The sequence below is a fragment of the Megascapheus bottae genome, chromosome 7 (genome assembly GCF_031878675.1).
Source record: "Megascapheus bottae isolate mThoBot1 chromosome 7, mThoBot2.hap1, whole genome shotgun sequence".
Lineage (NCBI taxonomy): Eukaryota > Metazoa > Chordata > Mammalia > Rodentia > Geomyidae > Megascapheus > Megascapheus bottae.
Window position 1 is genome coordinate 65,147,726 of NC_143515.1, and position 22,968 is coordinate 65,170,693.

Sequence of the window (22,968 nt, forward strand, 5' to 3'; positions counted from 1 at the left end):
TAATGGCCCCACAAAGGCCAGGTTTTGCAGAAAAACAAGTCCTTCCTGCTTGTGATGTTGAAGAACTATGAGTGCTTCCCTCAGCTGGCTCAGAGACTCAGGCAAAGCTTGGGGCCCAGGTTGCTGCTTCTGAAAGCAACATTCCCTGAAAGCAGAGTGAGTCACGCTGCCACTGCCACCAGTGTGGTTGCCTTGGTGATGTGAGCACAGTAATCCTTCCACAAAACAAATACTCTCCCTGCTCTGCTTCCATGCTGCTTGAAAATCTATGAACACAGTCAGGCCAGGCAGCTTTAATTATCACGGTTGTTGTCAGCCACAGAGATCTCAGCGAAAACAAATGACCACCATGCTATCTGGGGGTGAAGGGCTGACATCTAACTTCCTAGTGTCAAAATACAGAACTCTGAAAGGGCTCAGGTGAGGTGAAGAGAGGAAGGGCAGATACCCACAGAGGGCTGGTTCTGCATGTCTCATGGCGCATGCGTGATGTGTGTCTGTGTTGGGCAGGGGGTGGAGCTGAGGACAATGCCTGCTGGAGCCAAGGCCATGTGATCTGCCTGCTGGGCACAGAGGTCAGAGCTGTGTTCGGGCACATGTGACTGACCCTAGCTCCTCTAATCACTTGCTGGGAGGTAAGTTCCTAAGCCTCAGATGCACGCACAGTGACATGTCCAAAGAATTGCATGCCAGAATTACATGAGATAATCCTTGTGGAAGAGTGTGGGGTGACACTCGTGAGCAGAGGGCTCACATAGAGTGAGTAAGGTCCCATCTGGAACCAGGCTTTGAGCGCTACCTTTTTCCAATCTCTTGCTCCCCTCCTTGATCTCTCAGCCTCCCCTCCCTCCTCTCCCACCCACATCTACTCACTGAGCTCTGGCTCCTTCCACTGCCACATTTAGTCCCGCTGTCTCTGCCCAGACACCAGTGGAGAATCCAAGGATGGAAGGGTTGAACTTCTTCAGAATGTCTTTTGTGGGCAGGGGGAGGCAAAGAGCATAGGTGAGAAAAGGCAGGAGATCCCAGGAATGCAGACAGACAGCCCATCTGGGGGCCCATATGTGTGGCAGAAGGGTTCAGGTTTTTCTCAGCTTGGCTGACTCCCTTCTCTGTAAAGGTCCTCCTCTTCCCCTCCTCCAGGCTGAGGGTCCTGGCCTCAGCAAACAGTTGCGATGGCCTCATCGGTAGTAACTTCTCAGTGCTGGCTACTTACTGGGGAGTGTGGTGTGAGTCTCCAATACTCCATCTCCTCCAATGCTGGGAAAGAGAAAAGCACCACCATTAATAGTTGCTCTCTATATGCCTTCGGCCCTTGGAACATTTCTGTCACCCTCAGAGTCAATATGAATATATGAAGGTTTCTTGGGTCTTAGGGCTGGGCCATGAGGATCTGACCTCAACTCTGGAAATGGGAAATGGGATACACATTCCTCTAGTATCTCTAGGGCAGTGTGGTCAATAGAGAGCAAGCCCCAAGCCCCCACCTCCAGGAGAGTCCTCTCCAGTTTGTGTGTGGCTGGCTGGAATTGCTTGATCGAGCTCCCACTGCTGTCTGTGAAAACAAAGAGAAAGTTACAGGCCATTGCTGGGTCAGAATGTGAGTGAAGACCTTGGGAAAGGTTCCTCAGGCTCTAGTACAGCTGCCAGGACTCTGATTTTCTTTTCTGTGAAAATTTTCTTCTCTAGGTCATCTTAGATTGTGAGTTGTCAATCTTTTCCCAGACCCCTCAACAACCAGGAACCAAGTCCTGTTGATTTTCTTACCCCTGCTTTTTTTTTTTTTGGCCATATTCTTAGTGGAACCTTTGATCTCCCTGCCTGGGACAACACTCTGGCCTCCTGCCTGACCTCATTTTCTGACAGTAGGGATGCCACTGCTCTCTGAGCATAACTCTCTCTCCACATATTGCCCCAACCCTTCATGGTCAAAGCCAAACCCTGTGGTCAGTGAGTATACCACAACCTAATGTCCTCTTTTCTTCCCCTTGCCTGCTTTTTTTCTCTCCTGTCCCCACAAACCTTCAGGTGTGTGCACATTACTCTGTTGCCATCTCCAAAAAGTGAAGGCTTTGAGCTGCCCTGCCCTATTCCTGGAGTGTGAACCCCCTCCTTCTGGGCTTGGAAATCTCTAATAATTCTCTCCAGTAATCATTACTTCCTACCTCTTCTGTGAAGCTTTTACTACATGCATGGTCTTAAAAAATAAATAACACAAGCAATTATTTTTGGAAATGACCAAAATAACCCATGAAATAATACTAACCATGTTCACCATAACCCATGAAATAATACTAAGATTTTTTTTTCGTGGTGCTCAGGCTTGAAATCAGGGTGTCAGAGTAGGTACTCTACCACTTAAGCCATGCCCCCAGCCTTTAATGCCTTATTTTTCAAGTAGGGCCTCACTTTGGGGGGGGGCGGTGGGAGAGCCTGAGACTGGCCTCCGATTGTGACCCTCCTATCGTTGGCCTCCCGAATGGCTAAGATTACAAATACATACACCACTTATTATGATGCTCAGGCTAGCCTGGAACTGCAGTCCTCTTGTTCTCGGCCTCCCAAGTAGCTGAGTTTATAGGCACATACCATAATGCCTGGCTTATGATTAAAAAAGTATGCACTCTCACCTTAGGAATCTTGCTCCTGCTAGATTCCACACGCCTTCCTCATCCCACATCCACATGCCATGCCACCCAGGTGAAGTTATGCTTGTCTGCCTGGTATGTACCCTTCCACAGATTTCTTCTCCTACTCGTGCCACAATGAAAACACATGGACCCATGTGTGACTGTGGCATGCTTCCATGTCCACAGAAGTAGTTGCTGCATCTAGTAAGTCCTGAGTGTCAGCTGTATGATCACATATCTCCTTCTGTAGGTTTCCTGTCCTGGCCAGAGGGTTCTAACAATGTCTCATCCTTCCTTTCTCTCAGAACTGTCATCCCCAGCATGGTGCTCTCAGTAGTAGCTCAACGGCTGGCTGATGCACTTCATGTAGCCAGGTTGTGCTGTGCCGCAGCGAGGCTCCCTCTGTTGCTAAGGAACCTGTACTTAGGTGGGGCAGGAGACATGGGGCAGCCATGCATTGGGTCCGGGTTGATAGGGATGAGTTCTCTGATAAAAGCAGGATTGCTTTTCCCAGAGGGCGAGGCAGGGGCTTATGAAACAGGTGAGTGGGAGCAGGGCTGGGAAGGAGAGGTGGCAGGTGTGTGTTTTGGTGCCTTATGCAGGCAGTATGGCCAGCCCTCAGCAAGGGGACTCAATGCTGATTGCAGAGCCAGTGCTGAGAATCGACTAGCCAACCTCCCCACCTGGGCCCACGGTTTAACACTCACAGTCAGCGAGTCACCCAGGGCAGCCACCACCTTGATGTCTGCTGGTCGGAGCTCGTGGACTAGAGAGGCAGATTAGAAGAGAGGCTGTAAGTCTGAGGCATTTGCCTGTAACTTGGCCATAGCACCCCAGGTCCCTCTGACACTCATTTCCAGCCTAAGGCTTTAGCAATGTTGCCTTTTCCATTCATTCAGAGCAACTGAGGCACCGGAGGTAATGAACCTCATGGCCACTGTCCATCTTGAAGAGAGTACAGCCTCTGCTGGGTGGTTCAGGGGAGGTCCAGCCTCAAGATGGGTACCTGACACACTGGGTAAGGAGGCTTGAAGGGTAGCCATTTGGGACTTCAAGGAGACAAGAAGTGTGACTGGCAGAAGAGGCTTATGTGCCTCCATACGGACCCCAGAAATGGCTGTGGGCAAGCTTCTTGGAGGGGTTGCCCAGCATCTCACCTAGCATTGCAAGTTCAAAGCTCCAAGGGCACATCTGTGGGTGTCCCACCCAACCTGAGGCTTTGTTCAAGTGGGAGAGGAGTTTGCACTCACCTGTGGTGGGAACACTTGGGGAACGGGTCCACTCTGTACACAGGAAGTCACTGCCCCAGTTCTAAATCAATGGGAGGAAAGACATAGAGCCAACACTGTGCAGGGAGGGGGGCCAAGGAGAACCTGATGAGGAAGACTCAGTGGAGGCTAGAACTACATCAACAGAGAGGATCCTGGGAGGATAAGGGCTGTTGGTTGTAGATGGGCTAAGAAGGAAATTAGAAAAGAAAACAGACCTCTGCCTTCTCCAGAACAACATACACACACACACACACACACACACACACACACACACACACACACCTTACTTATACAGCCTTTCCCACCCTAGTTTGTCTATGCGCTTGAATGATGCCAACAGCTGCCCCAGAACCAGGAAGACAACCCTACAGTTTCATGATTTGGACACCTAATTGAAGATATTATAGGTCTTAATCCTTTCAGGGTTGCTAACATTACAACTAATTACAAGGTATAAATAGTCATTAGTTAAAATAGTTTTAAGAAAATACCTAATACCTTTTTGTTTTGGTACACCTGTGTATCTTTTTTGCATAGTTAATGTAAGGGCCACCAATATCTCCCTGGTATCTGAATGCCTGCCTAAGGCCCTGGATACTTGCAGACCTGAACGGTTTGGGCCAGCTCTCCTTGTTTCTGTTTCTGTGTATTTTCCAGGTTTTGGTGGGGGGGTAGAGGCAGGTGGGATAGGAAGCAGAGGCAGAAAGGTGACTAGCAGCAGAATGCTGGTAAGAGAAATAACTCTTCCTAAAACCCCACATATCTGCAGTCTCCACTGGCAGGGTGACTGATGGTCTAAGTGTGGCTGCCAGAGGCCTTTAAAGTTCTCATCTGTTCAGCCAGATGGTGATAAAGACCAGCCTTGTTAAAATCTCTCTATTATGAAAGAGTGCAAATGAAACTTCTTTTAAATACTATTTGCTTAATCCAATGGAATTCAGTTCATTCCAAGGAATTGCTCATCATACTGATGGATTTCTTCTTCTGTTTGGGAAGTTTCACTGAAGTCAAGAACAGGCCTGGGTGCAGATGATAAATACTTGAGGGAGGGGATATAAATTACTTCTTAAATAAAACAGTCATACAGCCATCAGTACATAGCAACAGCTTTCATGAATTGGAGAGCTAGAGCCAGACACGTTGTGTGTGGATTAACAGACTCAGATGGGAACTGCCATGTTCTCCTGTCACAGGGGAGGACACTCCAAGACCAGGGCTTCTCACTCCCCTGGGTCTAGGATAGTACTTGGGACTCTCCCAAGAGTGTAGTTGTTGATTATATGTAGCTACTTAGGCAGTAAGCTATGAAAAAGCAAATGCGTTCCCTTCTAGGCCTGTGGAGTTTTGTTTTTCTGGGGGTTTTTTGGTGTGTGGGGGCGGGGGAAGGGCGGTTATTGGGGCTTAAATACAGGGCCTTGCAGGCTTGCCTAACTTTTTCTGCTCCGGGCTGGCATTTTACCACTTGCACCACACCTCCCTTTCCAGCTATTTTGGGAGGGGGGTCCTGGGGCTTAAACTCTGGGCCTGAGCACTGTCTCTGAGCTCTTCAGCTGAAGGCTACCACTCTACCCCTGAACCATAGCCCCACTTTCCATTTTCTAGTGATTAATTGGAGACTGGAGTCTCATGTTCTTTAGTGCCCAGGTTAGCTTTGAACTGTGATCCTCAGATCTCAGCCTCTGGAGTAGCTAGGATTACAGGCGTGAACCACTGCTCCTGGCTTAGTTCCAGCTTTTTGCAGGTGGACTGGAGATAAGGGTCTCATGGATTTATCTGTTTATTCTAGTTTCAAACATGATCTTTAGATCTCAGGCTCCTGAGTAGCTAGAGTTAGAGCAGGCAGGAGCCACCAGTACCTGGTACAGGCCTGGGGTCTGAACTCTTCCAGATGCAGAAGCAAAGAGACCAGAGAGTGAAAAGCCAAGAGGGTAGGCAGGCTCCATTTACTCTGCTCAGTAGTACCTACCATGCACCTTAGCACAGTTCTTGCCCCATTTAGGCATTTGATACATGAATTCTTCATGGAGGAGATACAGTTGCCATTTTAGTTGTAATAGAATGTGGTCAACTTGACTCCATTGAGTCAACATGAATTGGAGAGAAGCAGGAGAGGGGAGGGAAGAGCTATGAGGCTGTAATTACTTACATCCTAGACTTAGCACCTGACAATTCAATAATTCCACATAGGTTAGGCTCTCAGTTGGATTTTCTGCATGGCAGAGGACCACTTAAAGATGTGAACTATATCACACCTCCAGTTGTCCCATGTCTCTCCACCTGAAATCTAAACTTTCTTCTCAGGAACTGGGGCTGTGTGTGATCTGGCAGTGAGGCCTCTGTCCTCATCTCCCACACTCCCCGCTTCATTCACAAATCCCACCCCATGCTAGCTACTTTGACCTTTTTCTTCCTTTTTCTTCTGTTTGGGACTTCATTCCTGGCCCTTCATGTAACTGGCATCTGTCCATCCCCTTAAGAGAGGTTCAGCTTGTACAGTGCTCTGAATTGTCCAGAGTTATTTCTCATATCACCCTCCTTTGAGTGATTGTCTCTTCCTACAATGATTTCTCTGTGTGTGTGTGTGTGTGTGTGTGTGTGTGTGAGAGAGAGAGAGAGAGAGAGAGAGAGAGAGAGAGAGAGAGAGAGAGAGAGAGAGAGAGAGAGAGAGAGAGTACCAATACTGGGTTTTTAACTTTGGGGCTGGGCCTAGGTACTATCCCTCAGCTTTTTTTTTTTTTTGCCAGTCCTGGGCTTGAGCTCAGGGCCTGAGCACTGTCCTTGGACTTTCTCAAGGCTAGAGCTCTACCACTTGAGCCTCAGCACCACTTCTGGATTTTTTCTATGTATGTGGTACTGAGGAATCCAACCTGGGACTTCGTGCATGCTAGGCAAGCGCTCTACCACTAGGCCAAACTCCTGGCCCTGGCCCTCAGCTTTTTATCCCTCAAAGCTGGCAACTATACTTCCATGAACCATAGCTCCACTTCCAGTTTGGGGGTGATTCATTGGAGTTAAGATTCTCAAGGACTTTTCTGCCCAGACTGACTTTGAATGGCAATCTGCAGAGCTCAGCCTTGTGAGTAGTAAGATTATAGGGAAATGATAGTTTTTAGCTATTCACTGGATGCCTCCTCAAGCAGATTATAAACCTCATTAGAGATGAGATCTGTCTGTCCAGTGCACTCCTTTAATTCCCTAAAATACCGTCTGGCACATAGTAAATAATAAATGATTGTAGAAACTCCATTCTTGCTCCCCTAAGTCAGGATCATGTTTTACACCAACTCTGAGCATAAGGCCGGTGTTTACAAATGGGTGGATGGGTCCCTATCCTGTGACCTACAGCTGCCTCAGGACCAGGTCTGTCCTGTAAGATTGGTGCAGGACCCCACAGCCACTTTTGGAGTAGCAGTCCCTAAAGCCATGGTCTCTGAATGCACAGGGCTAGAAGAAATGACCTGAATCAAACAAGGCCTGGGGGTCTGTGTGGATATGTGTCAGCTTCCTGTGAGTCCCTCCCTGCTCTGAAATACCTTTCTACTTAGCTTCAGGAAGTTGATGGGACTACTCAGTGCCCACTCCCCCTTCTTGCCCTTTCTGATAGGCTGAGCAGCCTAATGAGAAACCAAATAGAGAACACAGGATAACGAAGATCAATGCAAGTGATCCACCAGCACCTCCTCGGGCTGGCTCTGATGTCAGGTAGACAACTTGAGAACATGTTAGGGCAGTCCTGGGGCTTCCTGGTTTGGGAGACTTTTTTGTACATTCCAATTCCCAGTATGTAAGAAGGATACATTTGCACTTAACACTCTAAAACTTTTTTTTTTGACACACCCTGAGTCTCTGGCAGGTGGAAGCATCATATGTTGAGAATTACCTCAGCAGCTGGCTTAATGGGGTACGTGTAGTTACTGTTCTTGGGGGTTCTTAGGAAGGGCTCCTCCTAAGAGAGAAAAGAAAACACATGGAGAGGGTGACACATGGAAGGTTGCTTAAGAATGAACAAATCCAGCCCTCTAGGTTTATTTCACACGATCCTTCTGGATTTAAATTGAAAGAACTACTGTACAAACATAATTCCATTCATTCCATAGAAGGTTTTATGTAACAGCTTTAGTGAAGAATGTACAATAAAAAGCTCCAAGTAAGTTCCACGCATGCCCCAGTCTGGGTTCCATTCTTTCCTTTCCACCCTAGCAACTGAGCATCTCCCTTCTCCTCAGACTTGCCCATTTTCTTTCCGTTGTAATTTCTCTGGCAAGGGAATCAGAAGGCAACATTTTCTCCCTTGATTTTTGGTAAGTGTTACCATGATCACTACACAGTATTTTATTTTCTATTATCTTTTCTATCTCCTTTATATCATGTATTGTCCCCTTTAGGTTGATTGCCAGTATTTTCAGACAGTTTTTCTTCATTGTGAAGCCCAGTCCTCATTCCTACTTACTTCTTTCATAATCAGTTTTCACCTAGGCCTACTCAAGGCTCCAAGACTGCCCAGGCCACAAGTGATGAGTTAAGCGAGAAGGCAGAAGGAAGTGACAAAGGGAAAATGGGGAAAGCAAGCTGATGAGGAAATGTCGAAATGAGTAAAGCAAGAGCAGATAAGATCTGGAGTAAGGAAACCATCCAGGTGGTCCTGGACTGGGGACACTTATTGAACATGCGTGTGGAGCAGAAAGGCCAGCTCTGGAAAATTCGGAAATAATATAAGAGCAAGAAGGGGAAACCAGATGCTGGAAGAGAAGTCTTTAGAGATGAGTTCCAGGTATTGAAAACTGATTACCCATCAGCAAGCCTAGCCAGAAGATGTTACTTTATCTTGGTTCATAGATGAAAGAGGAGGAAGAGAAGAAGAGAAAAGAGGAAGAGAAGGAGAAAGATGAAGAGAAGGAGGAGGAAGAGATGGATGTGATGAAGAGAAAGAAGAAGAGAAAGAAGGAAATGGAGATGGGGGAAGTGATGGAACAAGAAGAGATGGAGATGGAACAGAAGAAGAAAGAGAAAAGGAAGAAGAAGAGGTGACGAAGGTGATGGAGATAAGGAGGAGAAAGAAGAGGAAGAGATGGAGAAAGAAGAGGAGAAGGAAGAAATGGAACAGGAACAGGAAGAGATGGAGACAGAAGAGGAGGAAGAAGAGGAGGAGGACCTAAATAGTGTCAGAAGGGGTATACTTTTTTCAGTACTGGCAACAATGACTTCCCCTGGTCTCCTATCTGACCCAAGCACACAATCATGATGCTCTCCTCCCCGGCCCTGTAGACACCTCATTTTGCCATCTCCAAAGGTCTCTATATTTTACAGATGAGGGCCAGAGTGGGGAAGGGAACTGTGGCAATCTGGAGAGTAAGTAGTGAGTGCAGAGGTGGAGCTAGCACTCACTGGACAGCGTCTTGCCTAGTTCTATACCTCACATCGAAGCCAGGACAACAGATCCTGTTGGCCAGATACAGTAGGTCCCTTTGGAGGACAACATGTACATGCAAAAATCTCTCAGCTCCCAACTCCCCTCAGAATGCCCCATATCTCTCTACAGCAGTCAGCATCCCCATCTGACAGCTTTACATGGAGGCTACTGAAGGCCAAGGGCAGGGCATGTGACCAGACAGTAGACAGTACAAGGCATGTCTGTGCTGGAATGTCTGCATGATTAGTTAGGCTGCTTCCTGGCAGCATCGTTCTGCATCCTTGCAATAGTTAGGCCACAGAAGGGCAGCCTGGAAGCACTTCTAAATGGCTGATCCGGGAAACAGCTCCTGTGCTCAGAGCTGTGCTCTAGGGGCCAGGCTAGGTGGACACAGGAGGCTCACATTCAGGGAGACGTGGCCCATGAAATAATAGCAGGTCTGTAAGCACAATAATTGTTGAGGGATTGCTACAAGACCTTGGAGTGAATGCTCCTCAAGACAAGATCGAGAAAAGACACTGCTAATTATGATTAGAGAAGCTCCGGCTAGGCTTTGGGTCTGGGGCTAGAGCTAGCTCCAAAGTGGTTAGCACAGGAAGACAAAGACAATCCCTGCCCTTCTGAGAGAGTTGAAACGTTGAACCACAGAGCCTATTTGATCCTATCTTTTTGATCACAACAACTCCAATGGGAGTTGAAAATAGACTGGGGCAAGGGCTATAGCATTGAAAGGATGAGTGGTCAAGTTGATAGTGGAATGTGGTTGAGAATGAGGCCAGGACAGAAACCACAGAACAGGTTCAGGGCAGTGGTAGATAGGTGAGCTGGGTGCTGAGGGTTTGTTTTCATTCACCATCAACTGCTTGGTTACACAGGAGACAGGATGCATTGAAGACCTGGAGTGGAGCAGGCTCTACAGGAGAAGGACTCGTTGGAGTCTGACTGGCTCTCTAGGGCTGGGCAAAGCCCACTGTATGCAACACAAGCCAGTTGTCTAGTTGCAGCTGCGTAGAGACAGACAGAATCCAGATGGCCACTTGCGGGAGGCTGGCAGCTGCTGGGGGGCGGGGGTGTTGGGGGAGCAGGCCACACTTATCCTGGCTGCATTTCTAGTTGTGAAATTCCATGGGAAAGAAGGAGTGGTTTTCTTCTGTGCTATGTTGCTCTGATCCAACCAGACAAGTCATCAACTGCAAGAGGGCCATGTTCAAGGAGAAACACCTTCACGAGGCAAGGGCCAGAGGTCATGACTATCAGAATTGGTTGAGGGACCTCTGTGGGGGCTGGGAGGAGGGAGGAGAGCACACTAATGCTGCTGGAATGTTTTCTATCTCATTCCATCCCAGCTCATTCTCTTTGGAATATGCTGGCTCTTTATGTATGCTGATGGCGTACTTGTGGCTGAGTAGCCCTGGGAGATTTGAAGAACAGCAACAGAAGCTGGCAGCAAAAGCAGAGGCAGGATCAGAGCTGCCTCAGGAAGGATGGGGGAATGGAAGAAGAATCTGGGTAGTACATGAGGCCGAGTGCCATAGCTCTGTAAGGATGTTCAAGCCCAGCCCATGGCAATTCCAAGGCCATCTAATCCTGCTTTATGATGAGATGAGATAACTTTACCCACAGTAAGGAGGATACAGGTCATGAAAGGGGCTGTGAACAAGGGGAGAAGGGATTAGGAAGGGAGTAAGTGTTAAAGAGAGTAGCATTCCCCATATGTAATTCCAAATAGAAAACCGCTAAACAATAAGCTTAAGTTTTAAAAAGAGCTTGCTTTTTCCCCCAGTCCTGGGGCTTGTACTCAGGGCCCGAGCACTGTCCATGGGCTTTCTCAAAGCTAGAGCTCCACCACTTGAGCCACAGCACCACTTCCGGCCTTTTCTATGTATGTGGTACTGAGGACTTGAACCCCAGTCTTTGTGCATGGTAGGCAAAGCAGTCTACCACTAGACCAAATTCCTGGCTTTGCTTATCTTCATGATAAAATATGGGATAAGGAAGGATTCTGGGTGCCCAGGTCTGTAATTCTAAGTACTCAAGAGGCAGAGATTAAGAGTTTCATGGTTTGAGGCCTGCCTGGGCAAAAAGTTAGTGAAACTCCAATCAAGAAGCTGAGATGGGTGGCCCACATCTGGGATCCTAGCCAAGTGAGAGAAGGAAGGTCCTGGTCTTGCAAAAATGCAAGAGCCAGATGGGTGTTGGTGGCTCACACCTGTAATCCTAGCTATGCAGGAGGTTGAGATCTGAGGGTTGTGGTTCAAAGCTAGCCTGGGCAGGAAAAGCAGTGAGCCTCTTATTTCTGACAAATACTCAGAAAAAGCTGGATGTGGCACTGTGACTCTACTATTAGAATGCTAGCCTTGTGCAAAAGAAATTTAGGGATAATACCCAGGGTCTCATTTCACATCCTAAGGTCATCACAAAACAAAACCAGAAAACTTTACAAGATCCTATCTAGACTGAGAAAACCAAGGAATTCAACTCAATGAAATTGCAGCAAGAAATCCTAGAACTGGATAAACCTTAGTGTCAGGATGTAGAGAAAGAAATGGGAATAGGACTGAGACAGAAAAGCTGGAGATCTGAATCTTCAGGGTTAGAAGAAGACATGAGAATTACTGAGAGAGAGAAGCACAACCAGAAAAATCCAGGTGGTTTTGTTTCCACAGGCCCTGGGAGAAAGACATTTCAAGAAGGAGCTGGTTTAAGTCTGACAAGTAAAGCTGAGATGAATAAAGATCAGTAAAAGGCCAACTTGATCTTTCTGATAGTTCAGCCAAGCTGACCTGAGGTTAGGGAACGAGCAGGAAGGGAAAGGTATTTCCAGTCTATGATTTAATCCAGAGTTGGCTATAAAATCATGCGTGCAAGTAGAAAATATATCAGAAAGCCATCGAGTATCCCTCCCCCACTAAGTCACCCTATCTGGCAAGTGGCAGAAAGTGCTGGCAGTTGGGCTGGGGAGGGAAGTGGGAGAAGGCTAGTGCCCAATTCATCTTGCTGCCTCCTCCCCCAGCATTCTGCCTGTTGCTTCTATGCTTAGACACAGCCAGGCCAAAAATATGTGCTGCCTGGCCCCTGTCAGTTCCCCCTGAGAGCCTGGTGGACTTTTGCATGGCTTCCAGGCACACGGCAGGGGAGCAGATGGTACCTGAGGCACAGTGCCTTGGGGCCGACAGATGGGCCCTTTGGGCTTGTGCTCTCAGGTTGCTTAGCAACAGCCTCTCTTGGGCTGAACTTCTACTGGTTCTGGGAGGGGGCCAGATTTCTCCTCTTCACTCACCAATGATTCCACTGGGCTTTGTCCAGAAAGGTGGAGCTGAGACCACTGTGGCTTAGCTGGATAGGCCTCCCAGACTGGTCTTCATTAGACTGTACCTTGAGGTGACAGGGATTTCCCTGATCCAGTACTGCCTGGGCTCCAACTTGGCACTTAATACATTTTTTTTCTTTTCTTTTTTTTTTTTTTTTTTTTTTGCCAGTCCTGGGTCTTGAACTCAGGGCCTGAGCACTCTTCTTGGGCTTTCACAAGGCTAGAGCTCTACCACTTGAGCCTCAACCCTACTTCCGGCTTTTTCTATGTATATGGTACTGAGGAATTGAACTGGGTCTTTGTGCATGCTAGGCAGGCACTCTACCACTAGGCCAAACTCCCAGCCCCAGCACTTCATATATATTTATTGGGAGAAAGAGTGATGGCTGCTTGGTGGGAATTTTATTCTTGCTTCTTAATGGGAGAGGAGTTGACAGTTTAGAGGTACTTTTATGACTAATATTCAGTGTAGCTATATGGATTGTTAAAATATTAAAATACTCACTTATAGTAGCTGTTTATGGTAATTTCTTTGAGACCTCACATGCCCCCTACCAAGCTGTCGTAGCCTCTGGTACATTGCACACAGGGGACTCATCCCAGCTCTCTGGCCAGAATCTGATCACTGAGACTGCCGCTGGTTGTTGTATGATTTGACTCTCTCTCTCTCTCTCTCTCTCTCTCTCTCTCTCTCTCTCTCTCTCTCTCTCTCTCTCTGTCTCTGTCTCTCTCTCTCTGTCTCTCTGTCTCTCTCTCTCTCTCTCTCTCTCTCTCTTTCTCTCTCTCTCTCTCTCTCCCCTCCCCTTTACCCCCACCCCCACCCCTACTCCTTCTCACTGGGGCTAGTACTAGGACTTGAACCCAGGGCCTCATACTCTTGCTTGTCCTTTTCTGCTGGTGCCATAGCTCCACTTCCAGCTTTTGGCTGATTAATTGGAGGTAAGACCCTCGTGGCCTTTTCTGCTGGTGCTGCTGACTTTGAATGATGATCCTCAGATCTCAGCTACCGAGTAGTGAGGATTACAGATGTGAGCCGCCAGCATCAGGCACTGATTCTGTCCCTCGCTCTGATCAGCAAGTGAAGCCTCAGCTATACTATCAGTTTCCTATCCCTTATTCCTGCCATCCTCACTCAGGGTACATTAGATTGAGTCAGGGTACAAGACTAGGGCTAGGAGAGCAGCACGCCCAGGACCCCCTACAGTCACATAAAGGAGCTGCATGCTCCAATCTGCTCAGCCAGGATCATGGGAGGGATTGGTGCAGGCAGAGTCAAGCAGAAAACCCAGCCTCCTGGATTAGATCAAGCCCTCCGCTTTTCCACGGAGGGCCCTTGGACCTTAGCCTTATTTGGTTAAAAAGTCATAAGACAGGACGTTGAAAGGGGAATGAGGCTGTGAGCCTGCCCCCACCCCAGGCCTGAAGTCAAGTTTAACAACCACTTACATATTCCTCCTTAAAAGGAGCCCTGGTCCCGTTCCCGCCTCCAAATAGCTTACAGTCCTCTTTGCTGCTCCTCTCCCTACTCTCTTCACCAGAAAAGTCCCAGTTCATGCATGCTCCCTGCTTTCTGGCCACTTCTCCCGAATTTAGAACTCACTAGACATATCCATCTTCCCCAACCATACTGTCACTGAAGCAAAATGAACCTTCTTGTCCTTTCGGCTTCTTCAGTCCTTAAATTGCATCCTTTTCAAAGGAGCAACTTCATGTGGGTGTTCTACACATCTTTCTTCCAGCCTTCAAAGTCTAGCTGCCTTGCCTCCCTCCCAAACTGGCCCCCAGCCCAGGGGTGGGATGGATGCTGAGGAAGCAGAGCAGGGAGAGGATGGGAAGTTCCGAGCTCTGGGTTCTGGGAGAGGTGAAACAGGTCTTCTCCTACTACCTGAGTGGGGCAGGCCAGGGGTGCATCTGCTGTCAGGTCTAAGGTGTCTGTCTTCCTCCCCAGTGGCTCCAGCTGATCAGGGAATAGAAAGACACAGGTGAGCACAGCAGAGAGTGGGGATTGTGGAATGTGGCCTAAGGACTCCTCAGGTTCCATTCTGGAGATGTTCTCCTCTGGGGCTACCTCTGGTTCTGTGGTCTAGACCAGAGCCTCAAATGTGCTACCTTCTCTTACCATATTGGTCCAAAGGGCTCTGGAGAGCTGGGAGTGGAATTTCTGGTTTGGATGGATGCAGTCTGGGGCGAAGAAGGATGTATCTGGACGTCCATCCTGAGAGAGACAGATGTATTTTTCTAAGACCCCATCGGGTTAGAGCCACCACAGGTCATTAATCTAACCTCTGAGACTGACCATGAAATGTCTATTTCCCTATGCCCAAGGCCATTGGCTCTACAAAGTCTGGTCACCTTAAGAAGGTGAGCAATCTCACAGAATGAATAGCTTTGGGTAACCTCAAGCTGCCATCACTTATCTGGCTCCACAATTCCCCTTATTTAATAATAATAATAATAATAATGATGATGATGATGATGATGATGATGATGATGATGATAGAAGGTACCACAGTTCTTTTTAGTCCTATTTATATAATATCCTAGCTCACACTGTGGATGAGGGAAAGATCTTAGCCCCTGACCAGCTTCACTTCTTAGCCTTTGCCCACTGGTTCTGGTGATCTTAGGGAAAACGGACCCCCCAGGAAGGCCTGTGCAAAATGAATACCAAGGCAGCGTCCCACTTGGCCCAGCTCTTCTCTCTTGAAGTACTTGGGATGGATGCTTAATGCTCTTTTCATTACAGGCAAGTGAGGCCCCAGGGATGAAGGTCTTGCCTTGTCTCAACTGTGCTGACTGGAAGTGCCAGACACAGCATTGCTAGAACCTACTCATTTTTTTTTTTTTTTTGAGATAGGGTCTTATGTAGTCCAGGCTACCCTTGAACTTAAAATCTTCCTTCCTCTGCTGCCTGAGTACTTGGTGTGAACCTCCATGCCTAGCCACTGCAGTTTTGCACCTGAGTGATAACAGGTGTACTGCAGAAAGTTACGAATGTGGAGTTTAATAGCTGTGAATCTTGCCTCTCTGTCTTTAACACCTCCAAAGGCGGGGTGATTTTCTCCATGGGAAGCACAGTGCCTGGCATATGGTAGGTGCTCAATCCATTGAGGGGATCTCAGGAGCTCTCACACCAGGCCAGCCCTGGGAATGTGGGGCAGGTGTTCAAGGACATTAATCCTGCCAGAGCAGTGGCTGGGGACGTTTCTGTTTTATTTACACTCATGGAAGCTCTTGGCACCTCTGCCCTGCCTGTCTGCACTCTTAGGGCTCCATTCTCCTTTTGGAGCCCAAGATGGGGCCATGAGTGTACGTACCTGCAGGGTGGGGAGTCGGATGTTGAGGAAGAAAGGCTGCAGCACCACGGTGAAGTCTTCCCGTGTGTCATAGCGGCCTGACTCGACCAGCTCACGTATGCTGTCCTGAGGACATGAGCACATGAGTTGGGGAGGGCTTCAGCACAGAGAGGGCATGGGGGTGGCAAACAGCGTCTCTGTTCCTAGACGCCTAGACAGGAGAGCTTTTCCCTTAACACCATGTCACAAAATGGCAAATCCCATTCTGGAGAATGTAGAGATGGTGGGGGGAGGATCTCATTTAGTTTTGGTGTTAAGTGATTTGCAATCAATGGAGGGCTGGACTAAACATCTCATACGGAATAACAGTTTTACAGCTCACCTTGTAGGCTCCTGTGAAGGTCTCCAACCTGTCCAGCTCCTGAGAGTTGTCCCGTGGGCTCAGAACACAGTTGCACAAAAGGCTGCATAAAAAGGGCAGGGGATGGGGGTGACGATGGGGAATGGGAGGACCCAGGGTAGAAGCTCTGTCCAGGGGCTGCTTCTGGCTACCTGAGGCCTAGGGAGATGCAGTGATTTACTCAAGCCCTGCTTTTAGAACATGTTTTCTCCTGAGCATGTGTGCACGGCTTTTGTTCCCACTGCAAAGTTGGAAATTCCAAACCAGGGGCTGTACTTCTGCAGTACTAGAAGAATGGCTGGTATACAGCGAGTGCTGTGAGATTTATGCCGTCTAAAGATGTATGTCTATAGAGACACATCTATATACTGTACACTTACACAAACACTGTACACCTCTACATACCTAACACCCCTACATCCCTCCACATCTCTATGTCTATATACCTTCCCCCCAATTTAAGTAGCCAACAGCCCAATGTGGAGTTCCCTTCTGTCCCTCTCCGTTCCCCTCTCCCCTGTAGGTGCCTGGCCCATGAGTTTCTGCCCTTGCCCTCTATTATGGCTTAGTCATCTACACTCACTTCTCTCCACGTTGCCTCTTTACAATCAGAACTATTCTGTCTTTCACATGCCTGGCCCCTGGCCCCTTGCAGTTGGGTAAAGGGAAGCAAGGGCAAGGCTGCTACCTCCTCCCAGGAGGGGATGATTTTGCATAGGGCCTCATTTCTTTTTTTTTTTGCCAGTCCTGGGCTTGAGCTCAGGGCCTGAGCACTGTCCTTGGGTTTTCTCAAGGCCAGAGCTCTACCACTTGAGCCTCAGCACCACTTCCGGCTTTTTTCTATGTATGTGGTACCAAGGAATCGAACCCGGGTCTTCATGCATGCTAGGCAAGCACTTTAACCACTAGGCCAAACTTCCGGCCCTAGGCCCTCATTTCTGTTCAGGGATATATGATCAAGTCACAGAAACGCTAAGGAGTCACTGCTGCAAGAAGGCAAGCCCAGAGGAAGGGTGCCTACAGCCCAGGGAGGCCAGGCCCTGCCTACCTGGCCTGCTTCACTGGGCATCTGTCTGGGTTCCCCAGGAACACCTGCCGCATCACAATGGGGTCCATGAAGTCCACGAGGTTGACCAGGGCTCTGGGTACCTAAGGGCAAAGCTACAGGTGAGACAGGGGTTCTGGCGCCTCTTTCTTGGGCTGTCATTAGCCTCTGGGCAGTGAGGGCCATCTAGAAGGTCCTTTTAGACCCCCAGCTCGGTCTACCCTTTGAATGGAGTTCTGGAAAAGCCCTACATGGGGTGACTCCATAGAGCTCACAGCCTGTGTAGAACACAGTGGCCTGGGGCTCCCTCCATGGGGCTACAGCATGCACTGGAATCGGGTAATGAACACTGAGAGTTCTGCTCTGTTCAGTCACCTCTAAGCAAACCCAAATACATATTAGCTTACCATCTGATGAGACAGATGCCCTGTTCATCAGACTATTGACGATCTGATCTGGTCTACTCCTACCAGCCCAACTTGGGCTACCTCTGTTGAGCTGGCTTGGGGACTTAGCTACTCAACTGAGCATCTAGTGATCAGAATGTTCCTTCCTGAGCTGTTTGTCTTTGCCAGAAGGTGGTGATGGGGAAAGGGGATATGAGGCTGGATGCAGAACCAGACAGAAGCTGACTCTTGACAGACATTGTAGTGTAGAATGCATTGTTCAACTTGGACACCATTCTGCTACCTTCAAGGAATGTTCTAGGTAGGGATAGCGGGACATACTGCCTTCTTGCTTCAAGCCTGTGATCTTTCTGGCTGATCTAAATGGCATGGAACTTTCTTAGATCTAGACTTCAACTTCTGGACAAGGACAGAGCTCATGCCCTTGGCTCTCTCCTTGAAGGCCACCTTTGCCACACCCATTTTTGCTTTTCCCCACCTACCTTTGCTGTCCCTGTTTGTAGGAGACCCACCCACCTCTCTATGCAGAAGGTCCAGGGCATTGCGCAGATGGTCAAAAAAGTTAGCTGCAGAATACAGATTCTGGAAATAGAGGTAGGGACGAGAAGGTGTTAGTGGTTTACATAAGAGGGTAGAGAGGAAGTTTGGGCTTCCCTTTTGGCTCAGTCCCAAAGACTTGTTCTCCCTCTGGCCTCCAACTGGGAATCTGAGCTGTACAGTTTAACTCGTTGCTGTTGAAGGACCAGCTAGAAAACTGGAACCTTCTATCCAAGCTTTAGTTTGAGAGCTCATGAATCTTCTTCTAATGGCCTGACATCTATAGTTCCATCTCTCTTTGAGCTCTTAAGGAGTTTGAAGAGAGAAATAGAAGCAGCATACATCTGCCACCTGCTTCCCCACTTCCTGGGACATGAAGATGGTGCCAAGAAACTGAAGGAGGTGGAATGAGAGATGTGTGCATGCATGTGCATATGTATTGTGTGTGTGTGTGTACCAACACATGTGTGGCTGCGTGTTCCTGGATTCACTGTTGGAATTGCTCTCAGTGAGTATCTCCAAGGCTTACTAGACAAAGTCAGGAGGAAACAGAAGACCTGGGCCCCAATCTCATTACCGAGTCTGTGCAGTGGTCACATAAGTCATGGACTCCAATCATCACGGTGATGACCTTCCAGTCTTCAGAGAAATTGACTCTCTATTTGGAGAGAGGAAAACACTGGCGGATTTCCAACAAAGAACATCACAACCCTCGTGACAGAACGAGAATTTCAGGGATGACAGAACCTTGGTTTATTTACAGATCATAGGAGGGACTTTGATGGTCATGTGACCAGCAACAATTCCTCCCTGTGGATATGGGTTCCCCAGAAGCCCTCAGAAGGGAAACTGCCCCCTCTCTGCTTGGATGCCTCCAGTGACAAGAGATTCGCTGCCTTTCATGGCATACCATTCCATTTGGGGACATTGTTATTGGATAAGAAAGTGAGTGTTCATACATAACCATAACTCCAACTCACATGGTCATCTTTCATCCTCTGTACCAGACTCTGGACTTGCCTCACAAGTTCCCTGAGAAAGAGAGAAAATCAGTCTGTTGAGGAACAGCTCCCATGGTTTTCCTCCTGAAGGGTCTACACCAAAGGCTTCCATGCTATTCCCACCGCCTGGGCTACAGAGACGTAGCTCAGAGGTCAGAAGACACTCATTTGTTGTTATTACAACAAATAACCGTGTGACAACTCAATTATGGGTTTGGCCTAAAAGTTGCAGTCAAGGTCCTGCCAATTATACTTGCTGCTCACAATTTCCTTTTAGGACTCTGCGTGCAAAACATCTTTCAGGATTCTATGCTAAGATACCATTTTCAATTTGAGTTTTCTTTTTGGGGGGAGGAGGTGTTTATTTGTTTTTATTTTTTGAGATACGGTTTTCAATAGACCAGGCTGATCTCATGCCTCAGTCTCTGGTGTGATGGGATTACAGGCTAGTGCCACCTTCCTGGCTCATGTATCTCTTTTGAAAGACTGGTCTAGATCATGTAATTAGACCATATAAGTTTTAGCATAATCTCTCTTTCCCCCTTGGCCACCAAGAAACAGAGTTCGATGCTCAAGCATAAACACATGTACACTGACATCATTGTTTCACTTTTTGTTTCCTACAATGTCTTTGATTATATATATGCATATAAATATGTGCATATGTATATATACACATATAACCTCTATATTCATATGTATGCCATTTGTTACTTTTGTGAACTCCTCTAAATACTTCTTTCAGAAAGGGGTACACAGTAAATGTACACCGTACATCATGTGCCTGCCTTGGTTTACAATGTACGGGAAGAAGCAAGCTCAGGAGGAAGCAAGCTCTGGCATCCGCGCTCCCTCCCCACTTGTTCAGGTGCCATGCAGGCCTGAGGAGTGATGGGTCTACAGCTTGATGATCTTCTGGGTGAGCTGGTCTGGGTGAAGCACCGACAGACCAGCATAGGTGGGCCTGAGCGAGAAGATGACACATAGCAGAAGCTGAGCCCGGAGCTGTGTGGAGAAAGGGCTGCAGAATTCTGGGGCTGGAGACGCTAGGCCAGGCTCCCTCTGGAGCTCTTCCTAGGAGGCTGGGCTATTCTGCTTCAGCAGCTTCTACTCCATTTCTTTCTAGCTCCAGGAAAGGATGAAAATTGTTGTTCAGAGGCCCTTAAGGCGGGGATCCTAGCTTGCCCATTCATCCTTTCTGATTTTAACACGCAAATTGCCATTTTTGAGGCTCTGGAGAGAGAGAATTTCACTAGTGCCAGTAGGCTAGGGTAAATGTGGGATGATTTGGTCAATTCGCCTAATTCTTAGCAAATGCATGTAAAGGCCTGGGGAGGAGCTTAGTAACTGCTATAGGAGTTGCATTCTTTCCTAAGGGGTGGTACCCCTCTGGACTTCCTGCAATGGCTTCAATTATAGAGCAGCAGGGCAGAGAGTCTCCAGCCCGTGGCATCATTGCTGCAGATAGATACACTTGGAGATTGGGACTTCTGGTTCCCATTCCACAGACCCCAAACACCATACTCAGCCTTTGCTCCAGGAACAGCCTGGTTGAAGAATGCATTGTCAGAATCAACATCTCCAGTGCCCACTGCGTAGCCTATGAGGTTCCTGTTAAACTCCCGGAGGATATCTAGAAGACAAGGGGTAGATAGGGCACAGAGAGTCAGGACAGAAGGTCAGCATGTCTCCTCTAGTTTTGTGAGGTCCAGTGTCCCCCATCGTGTCATGTTTTCTGGGGAAGAGCCAGGGAGACAGTCCCAGTCTCAACTGGGGCCTGAGTTGAAATTTGTTGATGGCTGGGCTAAGGTAGCAAGAGACTTGTCACTGAAAGTATTTTATACAATATACAGTGCTATGAAGGGTCCCTGTCTAATTTGTCTCAGTGTTCCCTGGGCCAGTTGGAAAAGCCAAGACTTAGGATCTTGGGTAACTTGCCCTAGCTCATCTCTCAAGCACAGTGAGGATCAGAAAGCTGTAGGTCTGGTATTCAGCCTTCCCCCCTTGGCTGTCTCTTCTCCCACTTCAATGATGGCCCATAAGGAAATGTTACTTGTCTTTTTCTTAGCTGAGAGGCCAGGGGGTCAGATGGGCCAAGAAGACACATTCAAGTCTCCGGAGGTCACTTACTAGGTAAGGTGGTCACGTTCTCTAGGGAGCCATCTCCACCTGAACTGTAGGGAGTGAGCAAGTGGAGGAAGGAGACACTGAGTTAATATACAAGCTTCACCAAAGAGAGAATATATTTTTCACAGTATTAGAGAGCTCTGGAGAAAATTCTAAATTCACCAATGGATTGTTTTTACATCCAGGATTTAAAGGTCAAAGGGATGAGGGCTGGGAGTTTGGCCTAGTGGTTAAAGTGCTTGGCTAGCATGCATGAAGACCCGGGTTTGATTCCTCGGTACCATATACATAGAAAAAAGCCGGAAGTGGTGCCGAGGCTCAAGTGGTAGAGCTCTAGCCTTGAGAAAGTCCAAGGACAGTGCTCAGGCCCTGAGCTCAAGCCCAGGACTGGCAAAAAAAAGGGGGGGGGGGAATGTTCCTTTTTACTCTTCTTTCCTTTTCTTTTCTCCTTTCTTTCTTTCTTTCTTCTTTCTTTCTTTCCTCCTTTTTGCCAGATCAGCAGGGAGAGCACTGAGCTGAGCTGACAATACACAGTAAGTGTGTATCTAACATGAGACATGGTATCATCTCTCTCATGTCTCAATGAGATAGATGGGACCATCTCCATTTGACAGAGTGGAAAACTGAGGTGTAAAAAGGTTAGTTAACTTGCTAAAAGTAACTAGCAACTTTTATTCCAGCTTGAGCTAGAAGCCTTTAAAAGACATATAAGCTGCTGTTTGCCACTTTCAGATACATTCCACTGGGAAGTTCAAAATATAGGCCACTGGCTGCCTTCTAATCAGCCTTAGCTGACTTTATCACATTTAACCTTAAGATGCACCCAAAGGTTTAATTTCCTTCTGCAAGGAAAGGATGATTTTTATTTTAACAAAACTTGATGTTTAGATGTTTGCTGTCATTCTGTGTGTGTGCACATGTACAATCCCCTTTCCTCAGTCCCAGCATATTTTCTAGGCCAATAGATCTTAGCATCCATCCATTAGAAGAGACTTCTAAAGCAATAGTTGCTTTTGATGAATACTTGGCATGAAGTCAAGTATTTCATATGAGGCTGGTTAAAGGTTTAAGGCACAGGCTCAGAGCAAAGGGACTAGAACAAGGCCTATCTTGCTCAGGTCTCTTCCATTGTCCATTAGATGCCTGCCTCTAAGCTGACCATTGATTGGGTACCTGTAATTTTGATGATTTTCCAACTTTGTACAAAGCCTCTATTTTAGATGCTTCCTGATTCTTCTTTCCTTGGACCAAGCACTGAGTTGGACATTTTATATTTGAAAGAAAATTATAAATCCTTATAGCACCTCCAACAATGGTTCTCTATATTCTTTCCCCACTCAATGAATATATAAACATGGAATTATCTATAAATACATAAAACAAGTACATCCTACTGTAATTTCTTTTTAAAAGATGTCTTGGTGATAAAACAAGTGGTGGTAGGATTGGCTCAAGTGGTAGAGAAGCTGCCTTGCAAGCATAAGGACCTAAGTTCAAATCCTAGCACCTCCAAATTAAAAACAAATACATCAAT

General features: G+C 47.6%; 1 protein-coding gene across 1 annotated transcript in view; it reads right to left on the bottom strand.

The window, feature by feature from the left end:
- Window positions 1-22,968, bottom strand: part of Plb1 (phospholipase B1) — a 77,522-nt gene that overhangs the window by 19,380 nt on the left and 35,174 nt on the right. Inside the window, exons 20-35 of the mRNA XM_090337236.1 lie at window positions 21,438-21,481; window positions 20,832-20,940; window positions 19,287-19,338; window positions 18,884-18,964; window positions 18,286-18,351; window positions 17,366-17,466; window positions 16,300-16,381; window positions 15,939-16,043; window positions 14,741-14,836; window positions 14,507-14,578; window positions 7,782-7,847; window positions 3,881-3,941; window positions 3,338-3,396; window positions 1,488-1,555; window positions 1,217-1,260; window positions 874-973 (exon numbers count right to left, since the gene is read on the bottom strand). Coding sequence (XP_090193362.1) covers window positions 874-973; window positions 1,217-1,260; window positions 1,488-1,555; window positions 3,338-3,396; window positions 3,881-3,941; window positions 7,782-7,847; window positions 14,507-14,578; window positions 14,741-14,836; window positions 15,939-16,043; window positions 16,300-16,381; window positions 17,366-17,466; window positions 18,286-18,351; window positions 18,884-18,964; window positions 19,287-19,338; window positions 20,832-20,940; window positions 21,438-21,481 — 1,206 coding nt within the window. The remainder of the gene's footprint in view (window positions 1-873; window positions 974-1,216; window positions 1,261-1,487; window positions 1,556-3,337; window positions 3,397-3,880; window positions 3,942-7,781; window positions 7,848-14,506; window positions 14,579-14,740; window positions 14,837-15,938; window positions 16,044-16,299; window positions 16,382-17,365; window positions 17,467-18,285; window positions 18,352-18,883; window positions 18,965-19,286; window positions 19,339-20,831; window positions 20,941-21,437; window positions 21,482-22,968) is intronic.